Below are 15,309 nucleotides of genomic sequence, written 5' to 3' on the forward strand. Positions count from 1 at the left end.
GTCCGATCTGAATTCCAGCCAATTTTGCATTGAAAAAGTCAAATGGTGCTCCTTCCCTTCTGAGCTCTGTCATGCGCCCAAACAGTGGTTTACCCCCACATATCAGGTATCAGCGTACTCAGGACAAATCGCTCAATAACTTTTGGGGTCCTGTTACAGTTAGGAAAATAAAAATTGGGGGTGAAAAGATTTTTCTTTTGGAAAAAATATGATTTTTTAATTTTAAGGCTCTTTGTTATAAACTTCTGTGAAGCCCTTGGGGGTTCAAAGTGCTCACCACACATCTAGATAAGTTCTTTGGGGGGTCTAGTTTCCAAAATGGGGTCAATTAAGGGGAGTTTCCACTGTTGAGGTACATCAGGGGCTCTCCACGCGTGACATGGCATCCCCTCTCGATTCCAGCCAATTTGACATTCAAAACCCCAAATGATGCTCCTTCCCTTCTGCCGTGCGCCTAAAGATTGGTCTTCCTCCACACATGGGATATTGATATACTCAGGAGAAATTACACAACACATATTGTGGTTCATTTTCTCTTGATGCCCTTGACAAAATAAAAAAAAATTGTGTTTGAATTAAAATCTTTGGGAAAAAGAGTTAAATGTTCATTTTTTCCTTCCACGTTGCTTCAATTATTGTGAAACACCTGAAGGGTTAATAAATTTCTTGAATGTGGTTTTGAGCACGTTGAGGGGTGCAGATTTTAGAATGGTGTCACTTTTGGGTATTTTCTGCCATATAGACCCCTCAAACTCACTTCAAATTTGAGGTGGCCCCTAAAAAAATGGGTTTGTAAATTTTGTTAGAAAAATGAGAAATCGCTGGTCAACTTTTAACCCTTATAACTTCCTAACAAAAAGAAATTATGTTTCCAAAATTGTGCTGATGTAAAGTAGACATGTGGGAAATGTTATTTATTAACTATTTTGTGTGACATCACTCTCTGATTTAAGGGCATAAAAATGAAATGTTTTAGGAATTGCAAAATTTTCAAAATTTTTGACAAATCTCCATTATTTTTAATTTCATAAATAAAAAATTAAGGAAAGAAAGCGCCCATAGGGCGATAAAAGTAATTTTTTGGGTGACAATACATGGTTAGTGCACTCACCGTTACAGGTTGTGAACAGTCACAACCCCTTGCAGAATGTGAAAGGAACCAGTGGTCGCTGCAGACTCCTGTAGATACCAATGTCACAAAGGAGGAAGAAAAAGACCGAGTTTTTCAATGTATCCGCGCTGACCACACAAGGACAGAAAAATTCTTCATAGCTTTATTGTGCTGACGCGTTTCGTGGCAGATCTGCCACTTCCTCAGGGCGTTTCCACAGGAAGTGATGTCTTTTTGCATGTAATTGTGATGTCATGAAGATTTTGTTTAAAACTGCTGCTGTAACCAGATACTGTAATTCTTTGGCCCTGAGGAAGTGGCAGATCTGCCACGAAACGCGTCAGCACAATACAGCTATGAAGAATTTTTCTGTCCTTGTGTGGTCAGCGTGGATACATTGAAAAAAACCCGGTCTTTTTCTTCCTCCTTTGTGACATTTTCATAAATAAACGCATTATATCGAATAAATTTTACCACTAACATGAAGTACAAAATGTCCCGAAAAAAACATTGTCAGAATCAGTGGGATCTGTTGAAGCGTTCCAGAGTTATAGCCACATAAAGTGACAGTGGTCCGATTTCAAAATTAAGGCCTGTCATCAACCTACAAAATGGCTTGGTCCTTAAGGGGTTAATCTTTATTTGTAGTTTTCAGTTAAAGAGATTCTTGTGCTCTGGGGCGGGGCTGTGGGCGGGGCTTTATGTGGTGCTCTGATTACATATTCCTCTGTATTGGCTTATGACAGGTCGCTGACCCCTCACTGACCTGCCCCCATTATTACATAATGCATATAATAGCATTGATATTATTGGTGATAATGCCTATAATATTGTGGCTATTGTGAGGCTTAGAAAAAAAATTACATCCAGCAAAATGTCACCGGCGGCGTCTGTCCAGTAGCATCTATCTCTTACTTATAGACGCTACTGAAAGCAAAAAACACAAATATCCTGAACTAAAAGTAAAAAATATACTGCAAATAATACATAAAGGTAATAATGAGGGTATTTAGTAAACATAATTTTGATCAAAATAATGTACAAGCCATCCCGCCACGTCACGGCAACCCTTGTGGGACAGTCCCTACTCTAGTATTTAAAACCTTTTCACTTGCCAAGTGACGTGAATGTGAATAAGGGTCGAGCGGCTGAACCACTAGTAACAGCTTAGGCCAGACTGGATGGCTTTCCCAGCTCAGAAAGAGGGCGGTCACACCCATATATGCACTGAATGCACAAATACTGAATACTAGAGTAGGGACTGTCCCACAAGGGTTGCCGTGACGTGGCGGGATGGCTTGTACATTATTTTGATCAAAATTATGTTTACTAAATACCCTCATTATTATTACCTTTATGTATTATTTGCAGTATATTTTTTACTTTTAGTGCAGGATATTTGTGTTTTTTGCTTTTCGTTTTCTCTGGTTAATGGTCATGTGTTAATATGCACTTACATTGTGCATACACATTAACTTACTTTTCTCAGTTCAGATTTGTTTTTTGTTTTTTTATATATGCTACTGCGCAGGCGCCGCCATCGCCGGTGACAATTTGCTGGATGTAATTTTTTTTCTAAGCCTCACTATAGCCACAATATTATAGGCATTATCAACAATAATATCAGTGCTATTATATGCATTATGTAATAATAGGGGCAGGTCAATGAGGGGTCAGCGAAATGTCATAAGCCAATTTATGGATTATGCCAAACTACATGTTGACAAACCACAAAGCTTCTGGGAGAATGTCCTATGGACAGATGAGACAAAAATGGAACTTTTTGGCAAGGCACATCAGCTCAGCATGTCAAGTAAAGAACACTGTCCCTACTGTGAAACATGCAGGAGGCACTGTTATGCTCTGGGGCTGCTTTGCTGCGTCTGGCGCAGGGTTTCTAGAATCTGTGCAGGGTACAATGAAATCTGAAGACTCTCAAGGGATTCTAGAGAGAAATGTGCTGCCCAGTGTCAGAAAGCTTGGTCTCAGTCGCAGGTCATGGGTCTTGTAACAGGATAAAGACAAAAAGCACACAGCTAAAAACACCCAAGAATGGATAAGAGGAAAACATTGGACTATTCTGAAGTGGCCTTCTATGAGCCCTGACCTAAATCCTATTGAGCAACTTTGGAAAGAGCTGAAACGTGTCGTCTGGAAAAGGCAACCTTCAAACACGAGACAACTGGAGCAGTTGCTCTTGAGGAGTGGGCCAAAATACCTGTCGAGAGGTGCAGAAGTCTCATTGACAGTTACAGGAATTGTTTGATTGCAGTGATTGCCTCAAAAGGTTGTGCAACAAAATATTAAACATTTCGCGCCAGAGCCTGTTTTTGCCTTCGTGACCGGTCCAATTTTTTCAATTCTGACCAGTGTCACTTTATGAGATCATAACTCTAAAAGGTTTCAACGTATCTTGGTGATTCTGAGATTGTTTTGGAAACAGAATTTTTTTTGGTAGGAAGATATAAGGGTTAAAAGTTGACCAGCGATTTCTCATTTTTACAAAATTCACAAAGCCATTTTTTATGGACCACTTCACATTTGAAGTGAATTTGAGGGGTCAATATGACAGAAAATACCCAAAAGTGACACCATTCTAAAAGTTGCACCCCTCAAGGTGCTCAAAACCACATTCAAAAAGTTTATTAACCCTTCAGGTGTTTCACAGGAATGAATGGAATGTGGAAGGAAAAAAATAAACATTTACTTTTTCCTGTCTCCCATGACGGCACACATGAGAGAGGGGATCTGCCCAGTCAGGACAGGAACCCTACTGAAGATAAAAGGGCGGTACCTCTCCCTCGCTTCAGTTGGGTTTCCTGTCCTGACAGGGACCCGTGTACTGAAGGAACACGTACCTGCCCCTCTCTTGTGCCGGCATGGAAGAACAGGCAGGGTCCTGGGCGCCATGCGTCGGGGGAGGGAAGCACCGTCCGCGGGTCCCCAGGGGGCTCAGCATCCGAGCGGGTGCAGAAGCAGCACGGCCTGGGGTCCTGGGGCTCTGCCGTGGAGCCGCGCCGACCCTCTCCCCCTCTGCCGCATCCAGGAGCGTCAGGGATCGCGCTCCCCTGACGTCACACGCAGGGCACGCTGGGAGGGGGCGTGCCTGCGTGACGTCGGGAGGCGGCGCCGGCAATCCAAGATGGCGGCGCCCATAGAAAATAACGCCGGCCGGCGAAAGGAGATCCCGGCGGCATGGCGGGGGGAGGGGCTGTGGGATAACCGGAGGAGGCGGAGAGTGCAGTGGATCCCCCTTACAAAAGGGGGATGACCACAGAAGACGCACTCATGCCCAAGGCTTCATGATGGAAGTGGGGCAAGACGAGCAGCGTCAGCAGCAGCGTCAGCAGCAGCAAGACCTCTCGCCAGATGCCAGGCCGAGCCGCCAACATACCAGGAGCAGTCGCTCAAGTGGTGGGAGCGGCAGTCATAAACGCAATCGGCATGACTCAGACGTCCAGGAGAAACGTCACGAGTGCATGTGAGGAGCCTCCGAGATCGGTACCCCTAATTGACAGCGGTGGTGAGTGATCTACGTGATTGTCACCCTTATGGTAACGGGGTTCCATTTTCTCTGTTTGATCACTAGGGGTCGAGGAAGGCCAGCAGCAAAACCAAAAATAGAGAATGCGCCCTATGTAAACACCCGCTGGCAGATCAGTGGCAGAAAGACCTCTGCGCTGACTGTATAAATAAAACTATACAGGAGGAGACCCCTGATTTGGTGACTAGCCTTAAACAGTTAATTCAACAGGAGGTGAAAGGTTCCTTAAAGGCAGCCCTTAAAAAGAAAGATAAAAGAAATCGTAGAAGAAGCTCCGATTCAGAGGCCTCGCCAAGGCAGAAGGGGCGGGAAAGATCCTTGTCCCCCTCCACCTCCTCTTCCTCTACTCAGTCCTCAGAATCCTCCTCGGACAGCGATCTAGGCGGCCGTCCATGTTTCCCAACAGAGGATGTGGAAAAACTGGTCAGAGCGATTAGGGCTACTACTTAAAAAGGAAAAAGCTCCCAAATCATTAGAGGATGTAATGTTTGGAGGACTGAAGAAAAAACGAAAACGTACCTTCCCTGTAAATGATAAAATAAAAGCACTAATTGACAGGGAATGGAAAAAAACGGAGAGGTCAGGGGGCTTACCTTCCGCATCAAAGAGGAGGTATCCTTTTGAGCAGAAGGATTCAGAAGCCTGGGAAAAAGTCCCAAAAATTGATGGGGCCATAGCCAGATCCTCAAAAAAGGTATCCCTACCATTAGAGGACTCTGGCGTGTTGAAAGACCCGCATGACAAAAAAGTAGACGGTTTCCTGAAGCACATCTGGGAAGCTTCAGCAGGTGGATTGAAACCAGCGATAGCTGGTACCTGTACCGCTCGTGCCCTCATGGTCTGGCTGCAACAAATAGAGGACCAGATCAAGGATAGAGTTCCTAGGGACGAAATTCTGTCTAATTTGACACTGGTGCACGGAGCAGCGGCTTTCCTAGCAGATTCCTCTGCAGACTCCACAAGATTAACAGCTAGAGCAGCAAGCCTGTCAAACGCGGCAAGACGAGCCATGTGGCTTAAAGGGTGTCCGGGAGATTTGCCATCAAAGCATAGGTTATGTTCCATTCCATGCGATGGCCAATTCCTCTTTGGGAAAAAACTAGAAGAGATTTTGGAACATGCGGGGGATAGGAAGAAAAGCTTTCCCCGATTTCCAGGAGAACATAAAAAGCAGCCCTTTCGGAGGAGGAGATTTAACAGGGGTCGTCCCCCGGGAGATAGAAAAAGCTGGGACTTTAAAGAAAGAAGAGGATCAGGCTATATGTTTAAAGGGCCCTCCACTTCCTCCAAAAAAATCTACCCAATGACGTTGGGCCGGAGGTAGGGAGAAGGCTTTCTCTCTTTCTTTCCGCCTGGGCAAATATCTCCCCCAGTACATGGGTCCTAAATATAATCAAGGATGGCTTAAAAATAAAATTCATCCGTCCGCCCAGGCATACCTTCATAATGACACGCAGAAGGAAAGCCCAAGAGCAACAGCTGGCCCTGGAGACTGAAGTCTTGGGACTAGTGAAAAAACAAGTCCTACAGGAAGTCCCAGTGCAAGAAGAAGGAAGGGGGTTCTACTCCCCCCTCTTCTTAATACAAAAAACAGACGGCTCTTGGAGAACCATTGTCAACCTGAGGAGACTCAATCAGTGGGTAGACAATTGCTCCTTCAAAATGGAGTCAATCAACACGGCCACAAAGATCCCGTTCCAGCATTGCCTCATGGCAGTGATAGACTTAAAAGATGCCTACTATCACATCCCAATTCTTCGGGAGTATCAAAAATATTTGAGCGTAGTGCTCTATGTCCAGGGACATTCACTAAAGTGCTCTATGTCCAGGGACATTCACTAAAGTAATGGCCGAAGTAATGTCTTTTCTGCCTTCCAGGGACATAGTGATCGTCCCATACCTATGTCCTATGTCCAGGGACATTCACTAAAGTGCTCTATGTCCAGGGACATTCACTAAAGTAATGGCCGAAGTAATGTCTTTTCTGCCTTCCAGGGACATAGTGATCGTCCCATACCTAGACAACTTTCTGGTAATAGGGAGGTCGGAGTCCCACTGCACACATCAAGTGAAGGAAGTGATAGCAATTCTAGTAGGATTAGGATGGATAGTAAACATCCCCAAGTCAAGGATAACCCCAGTAAAAGAGCAATCCTTCCTAGGGTTGATATTGGACTCCGAGCAACAACGCTGCTTCCTACCAGAGAGCAAAGTGACCAAGATAAAGGGCCTAGTTCGCACAGCAATACAAAGGCCAAATATGACACTGAGGAACGCAATGTCCCTTTTAGGCTCGTTGACATCATGCATACCCGCAGTAGCATGGGCGCAGTACCACTTAAGGCAACTACAGTGGGAAGTTCTGTCAGCACAGAAACAATTAAAAGGGCATTTAGAAGGCAAACTATGTCTCTCAGTGGCTGTAAGAGATTCCCTGCTCTGGTGGACTGTAGAAAAGAATCTAACAGCCGGTGTCCTGTGGCAAAAAACAGTCGAGGACATCATTACAACAGACGCGAGTGCCACAGGATGGGGAGCACACCTGAGATCCCACTCAATACAGGGGACCTGGTCCTCGCTAGAAAGGGATCATGGTTCAAATGTAAAAGAACTATGGGCAGTGGAAAAAGCCGTGAAACATTCCCTTCCCTTACTTCGGGGCCGCCACACCCGGGTCATGACGGACAATCAAGCAGTAGTAGCCTACATCAATCACCAGGGGGAATGAGATCTCGGGGCCTCATGCAAATATCAGATCTACTCTTCCAGCTAGCAGAACAACATCTGTTATCCATCACAGCACTGCACATAAAGGGGGCGGAAAATATACAGGCAGACTTCCTGAGTCGCAGGCACCTAAGACAAGGGGAATGGTCCCTAAACCCCCAAGTCTTCCAACAAATAGTTCAGGCCTGGGGCAAACCAGAAATAGACCTGTTCGCTACCGCACACAACCGGAAGGTCAGGAAGTTCTCACTAAACCCAAGGGAAAACCCCTTTGCAGTAGATGCCCTACAAATACCCTGGAAGTTCATCCTGGCCTATGCATTTCCCCCGATAACAATGATCCCAGTAGTGGTCAGGAAAATCAGGGAGGATCGAGCGAGAATAATTCTTATAGCTCCGTTTTGGCCGAGAAGGCCTTGGTTCTCCCTTCTGAAGCTCATGTCAGTGACAGATCCATGGATACTACCGGAGATTCCAGACCTGCTCTCCCAGGGACCAGTGGTCCACTCTCAGGTGAAGGGCTTCCATCTAGCAGCCTGGAATTTGAGAGGGTGCTACTGAGTCGCCAGGGATTCTCTCCAGGGTTAGTCTCCACCCTGTTGAAAAGTAGGAAACCTATAACATCCCAAATCTACGATAGAACGTACTGGTACTGGTAGCCTTAACATCAGCCCGAAGAGTCAGCGACCTTCAAGCTCTGTCTATATGTCCTCCATATACACAGATCTTGGAGGACCGAGTGGTTCTAAGACCAGACCCGGCCTATCTCCCCAAGGTAGTCCAAAAGTTTCATAGGACTCAGGAGATCTCCTTGCCAGCGTTCTGTAACAATCCTAGAAACCCTGGGGAGCAAAAGTTCCATACATTAGATGTAAGAAGAGCCATATTACAATATATGTCAGTAACTAGTCAGTGGAGGAAAGATCAGTCCCTTTCTGTAGCCTTTCAGGGTAGTAGAAAAGGGCACGGGGTAGCTAAGAGTACCATTGCCAGATGGATCAGGGAGGCCATTATGTTATCCTACTCCGCAAGTGGCGCTCCGGTTCCAGAAGGCATCAAGGCTCACTCCACCAGAGCCGTGGCTACCTCCTGGGCAGAGAAGGCTGAGGTATCAATTGAACAAATTTGTAAAGCCGCTACTTGGTCCTCACCTTCCACCTTTTTTAAGCACTACCGACTTGATCTGACTTCCTCTACTGACCTAACCTTTGGTAGAAGGGTGCTGCAAGCGGTGGTCCCTCCCTAAGGTGTCTTATTCTACAAAAGTCTCATGTGTGCCGTCATGGGAGACGGGAAAACACCAAGGTTACTTACCGGTAGCCGGTTTTTCCGGAGCCCATGATGGCACCTGTATATTCCCCCCTTTTCACTCCTTTGGTGTGCACTATAGTTTGGGTGTTTTTTTAGTTAGATATAATGTGGTGATAGTTTTACCATGTGTACTAACCCGGGGGGCCTCTCATGCTCTGTAAACCAACTGAAGCGAGGGAGAGGTACCGCCCTTTTATCTTCAGTAGGGTTCCTGTCCTGACTGGGCGGATCCCCTCTCTCATGTGTGCCGTCATGGGCTCCGGAAAAACCGGCTACCGGTAAGTAACCTTGGTGTTTCTTTCACAAAAATTTTCATTTAGACCTAATTTTTTTTACTTTCGCTAGGGTAACAGGAGAAAATGGACTATACATTTTGTTTTGCAATTTCTCCTGAGCATGCCGATACCCCATATGTGGGGATAACTACTGTTAGGGTGCATGGCAGGGCTCGGAAGGGAAGGCGCGCCATTTGATTTTTTGAATGTAAAATATGCTGTAATAATTAGCAGATGCAATGTTGCGTTTGGAGAGCCCCTGATGTGCCTAAACAGTGGAAACCCCCAATAAGTGACCACATTTTGGAGACTAGACCCCCAACTTATCTAGATGTGTAGTGGGCTTTTTGAACCCCCAAGTGCTTCACAGAAGTTAATTACGTAGAAACGTGAAAACAAAAAATCATATTTTTTCCCAAAAAAAAAAAAAAGATCTTTTCGCCCTCCATTTTTTTTTTCCAAAGGGTAACAGGAGAAATTGGACTCCAAAAGTTGTTGTGCAATTTGTCCTGAGTATTCTGACACCCCATATGTGGGGGTAAACCACTGTTTATGCGCATGGCAGAGCTCGGAAGAGAAGGAGCGCTATATTGAAGTGCAGATTTTGCTGGAATGCTGGAATTGTTTGTGGGTGACATGTTACATTGTCAGAGCCCCTGAGGTGCCAGAACAGCATAAGCCCCCAAAAGTGACTGCATTTTACCAAATACTTCCCTGAACGAACTCTAGTGCAGTGAGCATACTGACACCACTGCTGTTCCATAGAAAATTATACCATTGGGCAGTGAAGAAAAAACAATTATATTTTTACCACTAAAATGTTTTATCTCCAGATTTTACATTGGAAAATAGGTAGATAGGTAAATGGTCACTACACCCATAGATGAATTCGCAGAGGGGTGTCATTTCCAAAATTGGGGTCACTTCAGGAGGGATTCTGCCGTTATGGCACTTTGGAGAGCTGCTAAGTGCCAGAACAACAGAATCCTCCCTCAAGTGACCCCATTTTCGTAATGACACCACTCTGTGAATTCGTCTATGGATATAGTGACCATTTTCACTATATGGATGATTTCCAGAAACTCGTAGTGGAAGTTTCAAGCAAAAATTGCAAAAATGTCATTGTAGTGCCCAATATATTGTGCCCAGCTTGTGTCTCTGGAGACCTCCCCCCACCTACCCCCGGAAATTGTTAAGTCAGCTCTACTCAAATGTGTCTGTCACTAAACAATCCAAATGCTTGATTGTCAAAACAGTTCAAAAACGTGGTTCTGTGTGGAAGATTGTAAAGCCGTCATGGAGGCATAAGGCTGGCAGTGATGGGCATTGTGGGTAATAATAGCGGGGATCATGCCTCATTCCTCTCTAGGAACATACACGACATCTTCTCTGGGGGTTCTTTCTTGTTTCAGTTACTGGGATGAGTGCAATAAAATGTCGCTCAGTGAGTCTTCTGACAACTTCAGATTCTAAAGGATTGGCGGGGACAAAATTTTCAAAGAAGATTTTCAGTGACCTTTTCCTGATAATCAAGGAAAGTATCTGCATTTCCTGCTTTTTTGTATAAGACAAAAGAATTATACTTGGCCACCTGAAACAACTAAATTACTAACTTTTTATACCAGATATATGATTTTCTTGATAACTGGTGTTACAGAACCACTCAGCACCCAGAATATGTTGTGCAGTTATATGTATATATAATAGGTTCCATGTGAGATGCATGTCCCTAATGTATCAGCAGTGTCCGCCCTCCCCCCACCTTTGTAATTTACACAGTAAATATCCGCAGGCTCCGGCCACCTGCGGCTTTTGTAATGCATGTCTGGCCTGACGCTTGTCTATTGGCCGGCCCTCTGTATCTGTGTGATATATTCTGTGTCCTGTGAGTAAAGTGTTGTCAGACTGGAAATATATGGAGAAGCAGTGATCTTTTATATGCGCCCATGCACTCAGAGGAATTCCAGCCAGCGCCATTCATTCAGACTCCAGCCAACGCAGAGCGGACCTCTGAAAACACGGGGTGGTACTGAAAGAGGTACTCCAGCTTGGTAGACCCCGTTACACCTGGTATGGCTGTAGAACCTGATCTGCAAGGTCCACACCCCCATATATTTGTTGTAGTCAATGACAGACACAGGTTTTGGAGTAGTGGATCCCTGTTGGTCTGCAGTGGCCCTTGTGGCATCTGTGTGGATCGAGCGCAGGATAAAAATATCTTTTTTATCCTTATACTTAAGGACAAGCAGCTCTCCATTACGTAAAGTCCCTGACTGCCCCTTTCGGAACTTTTTGTTGGCCAATGATTGTGGAAACCCCTGACGGTTTTTGCAAATGGTCCCACAAGCCCCTATGTTATGTTCAACCAGACTTTTAAATAGAGGTATGCTGGTGTAGTAGTTGTCAACATACAGATTGTAGCCTTTTTGTAAAAATGGAGTTATTAGCTCCCAAATGATTTTTCTAGATGTTCCCAGATAAGTAGGGCCTCCTGGTGGGTTTAGTTGGCTCTCTTTCCCCTCATAAATGTGAAAAGCTGATGTGTATCCAGTTGAACTCTCGCACATTTTATAGAGCTTTATTCTGAACCTTGCCCTCTTAGAAGGAATAAATTGCTTGAGGTGCAGTCTTCCTTTGAATTTTACAAGGGACTCATCAATGGAAATGTTTTCTGTTGGGGTGTAGAGCTTTAAGAACAAGAACTTTTCTGTCATGTCTGTGATGATGGGTCTGATTTTGAATAGTCTGTCATGTTCTGGGGCATCTCTGGGCAGGCATTGACTATTGTCATTAAAATGCCAAAATCTCATGAGCATTTCATAACGGGTCCTAGGAAGAACAGCAGAAAACATAGGGGTGGCTTGAACAGGGCGATAGGACCGAATGCTTGCTTTCCCCATAGGGAATGTAAGTTCTAAAAAATTTTTCATTTCTAGGATATTAGTTGGTTCCATAAATTTGACCTAGCATAATAAGATCGTGGATTCTGGCTGATGAATTGCTTATTTCTGAGTCATCACTGTCGCTGCTACTAAAGCCCTCGACATCCACATCACCATCTGACACTGCACTTTCTTCGCTGTCAGAACATAAAAGTGCATAAGCCTCCTCTGCACTATAATACTGACGGGCCATTTTATTCCTTTTTATTTTTTTTCCGGAAAAAGAAAACTGTATAGTGACTGACTGACGTGACCAAATTATTGGGGAGACAATTGAGAAAAGCCTAATTCTTTAGCCTAACCCTAACTTTAGAATAAACCCTAACTTTAGCTTAACAGTAACCCTAACTTCAGCCTAACAGTAACCATAACCCTAACTTTAGCCTAACAGTAACCCTAACAGCAACCCTAACTTTAGCCTAACAGTAACCCTAACCCTAACAGTAACCCTAACTTTAGCCAAACAGTAACCCTAACAGCAACCCTAACTTTAGCCTAACAGTAACCCTAACTTTAGCCCCTACATTAACCCTAACAGTAACCCTAACTTTAACCCCAACCCTAACCCTAATAGTAACCCTTACTTTAGCATAACAGTAACTCTAACTTTAGCCTAGCAGTAACTCTAACTTTAGCCCCTACACTGACCCTAACTATAGCACTAACCCTAACCAGCCTTACCTGTCAGCAGCACTTGTAACACTGTTTCTCCTCTAATCTCTCTCTGACAGGAGATCTGAGGAGAAACAGCGGTTTTATGAGGCAGATCACCCGGGAAAGTTCACTGCTACAACAAACTTTCCTAGTGACTTGTCTCATTGGCTGGTGTGACGCTGACGTCATCAGGTCCTGAAGCAATCAGGTCTCAATGAGGTCGGGGGTCACAGGAAGCATTGTGCGGCGGAATCCCCTCGTTACAAGGTACGTTGGGGTCCTGATGAGCACAAAACCACTGACCATAGACAAACGTCGGCATTGCACAAAGCCCTGCTAGCGCCGACGTTTATCTACCGTTGGCAGTCATGAAGCGGTTAAGTTAAGGGTACCATAATTTCTGTCCAGGCCTATTTCATGAGGTTTATATTTTTTTAATTCTGTGGAAGCCTGGTTGGAAAGCAATGTCTGACTTTCATTTCTTCATTTTCATAGATTTTTTATTTATTATTACATTCATCAGATTCAAGTTATTTCTGTGACCATTGTGGGTTTTTCTGTCATTAAACGAGGGGTACCAACAATTTAGACCACATGTGTAGGAGGAGTGAATATTTTGACTCCACATTCACTTTCCAGAAATTAACATGCAGTGGATGTTGGAGAGTGAAAATTACACATCTGCCATTTTATTACCCAGCACATAGTGCCCAGATTGTGCTCCAGGAGACACCGCAAATTAAGTGGGTTCTTCTCTCTATAATATTGCTAAATACAGGGATCCTAAATGTTGTTTGCGCACACTGCAAGACTCCGAAGTGAGAGCGGATTTTGCTGGATTGGTTTATAGAAACCTTGTTGCTTTTCAGCAGCCTTTGAGCCACTAATAGTGTAGGAACCTCTGTTTTTCCATTGACAGATGATGGACCTGAGTGGGGACTTGTTTTTTGTGAGATGAGAATTGGTATTATTTTCGCCTACATAACATTGATTGGTTTCTTTTTTATTCGATATTTGGGAGGCAGAATGAACAAACAGTTGAACACCGCACACTACTGGCTCATCCAACAAGGTTTTCTATTAGACTGTGAACTGTCATTGTCTTGGTAAATGATTAAAGTTTTTACATAGCTTGCCATTTTTATGGACAGTTTAAGTAGAAGTGTTCAAAAATATAAAACTCAAGGATATTTTAATAAAAAATAATAATTGTTTTTTATCTTAGCAGATGACTGTATCAGGAGATCAGAGGGACAGCTGACATCTTCAATTGTTAAATCTGATGATCTTGAAATCCTACAAGATACAACTGAAGTGAATGCCATTACTCCAGATATATCATCATCCATTCACAGCAAAGATCTGTCATCTGATCCTATGAAACAGGTCCCATCTTCTGATTCATTACTGACTACTAAGGAAAATCAAACTCACAAAAGAGGCATTAAAATACAAACTGCTCCTAAAGCAATGGAGGAATTTTCCTGTTCAGAATGTGGGAAATGTTTTTACCATAAAGGGAATCTTACGCTACACCAAAGAACCCACACAGGGGAGAAGCCTTTTTCATGTTCAGAATGTGGGAAATGTTTTAACCGTAAAGGGAATCTTGAGCAACACCAAAGAACCCACACAGGGGAGAAGCCTTTTTCATGTTCAGAATGTGAGAAATGTTTTAACCATAAAGGGACTCTTGAGCAACATCAAATAACCCACATAGGGAAGAAGGCTTTTTCATGTTCAGAATGTGAGAAATGTTTTAACCAGAAATTATATTTGGTTAATCACCAGAGAACTCACACAGGGGAGAAGCCTTTTTCATGTTCAGAATGTTGGAAATGTTTTAACCAGAAAGCGCTTCTTGTTAGACATCAGAGAACTCACACAGGGGAGAAGCCTTTTTCATGTTCAGAATGTGGGAAATGTTTTAACCGTAAAGGGACTCTTAAGCAACACCAAATAACCCACACAGGGAAGAAACCTTTTTCATGTTCAGAATGTGGGAAATGTTTTAACCATAAATCAAATTTGGTTAATCACCAGAGAACTCACACAGGGGAGAAGCCTTTTTCCTGTTCAGAATGTGGGAAATGTTTTAACCAGAAAGCGCCTCTTGTTAGACATCAGAGAACTCACACAGGGGAGAAGCCTTTTTCCTGTTCAGAATGTGGGAAATGTTTTAACCAGAAAGCGCTTCTTGTTAGACATCAGAGCAGTCACACAGAGGAGAAGCCTTTTTTATTTTCTTAATGTGGGAAATATTTTACTTGGATATCAAGTGTTAATAAATATCAGAGATGTCACATAGGGGAGAAGCCTTTTTTTATATTTATAATGTTCGAATAGTTTAAACCAAAATTGAATCTTCTTAAATGGGTTGTCTCTTGTCATTCCTCATGTTTGCTGACAAAAGGATAAAACTAAACTTTATTAATTCCAAATGTAAAACTATACCCATAATTCACCCCCTGAAGGTAAGACAGTAGGTGACTAATAAATAAATCATGTGCCCCACAGTTCAGTATATAGGGTGAGGTGACGTATAAACACTCGCTCTCCAAGCCTCTCATTTCTACGGGTTTCACCGTCCTCACCAAAGGCGACTCATCAGGAGACTCTTTAATATTGACCTATATTCAAGCGAGAATCTGGTCAAAAAAAACTAAAATCATGTTATCCGAAGCAGTCAGAAAACTAGCCACATATTGGCAGATCCCAGACCTCAAACTATATACTTCATAAGTA

At 43.7% G+C, this 15,309-nt stretch overlaps 1 protein-coding gene across 1 annotated transcript in view; it reads left to right on the forward strand.

The window, feature by feature from the left end:
• The window catches only part of LOC141075614 (uncharacterized), a 51,043-nt gene extending 36,101 nt beyond the window's left edge, over positions 1–14,942 (forward strand). The window contains exon 3 of the mRNA XM_073562720.1: positions 13,793–14,942. Coding sequence (XP_073418821.1) covers positions 13,793–14,814 — 1,022 coding nt within the window. The 3' untranslated portion in view covers positions 14,815–14,942. The remainder of the gene's footprint in view (positions 1–13,792) is intronic.
• Positions 14,943–15,309: the final 367 nt, after the last annotated feature.

The sequence above is a fragment of the Dendrobates tinctorius genome, unplaced genomic scaffold (assembly GCF_039654945.1).
Source record: "Dendrobates tinctorius isolate UK_male_01 unplaced genomic scaffold, ASM3965494v1 ptg000366l, whole genome shotgun sequence".
NCBI lineage: Eukaryota > Metazoa > Chordata > Amphibia > Anura > Dendrobatidae > Dendrobates > Dendrobates tinctorius.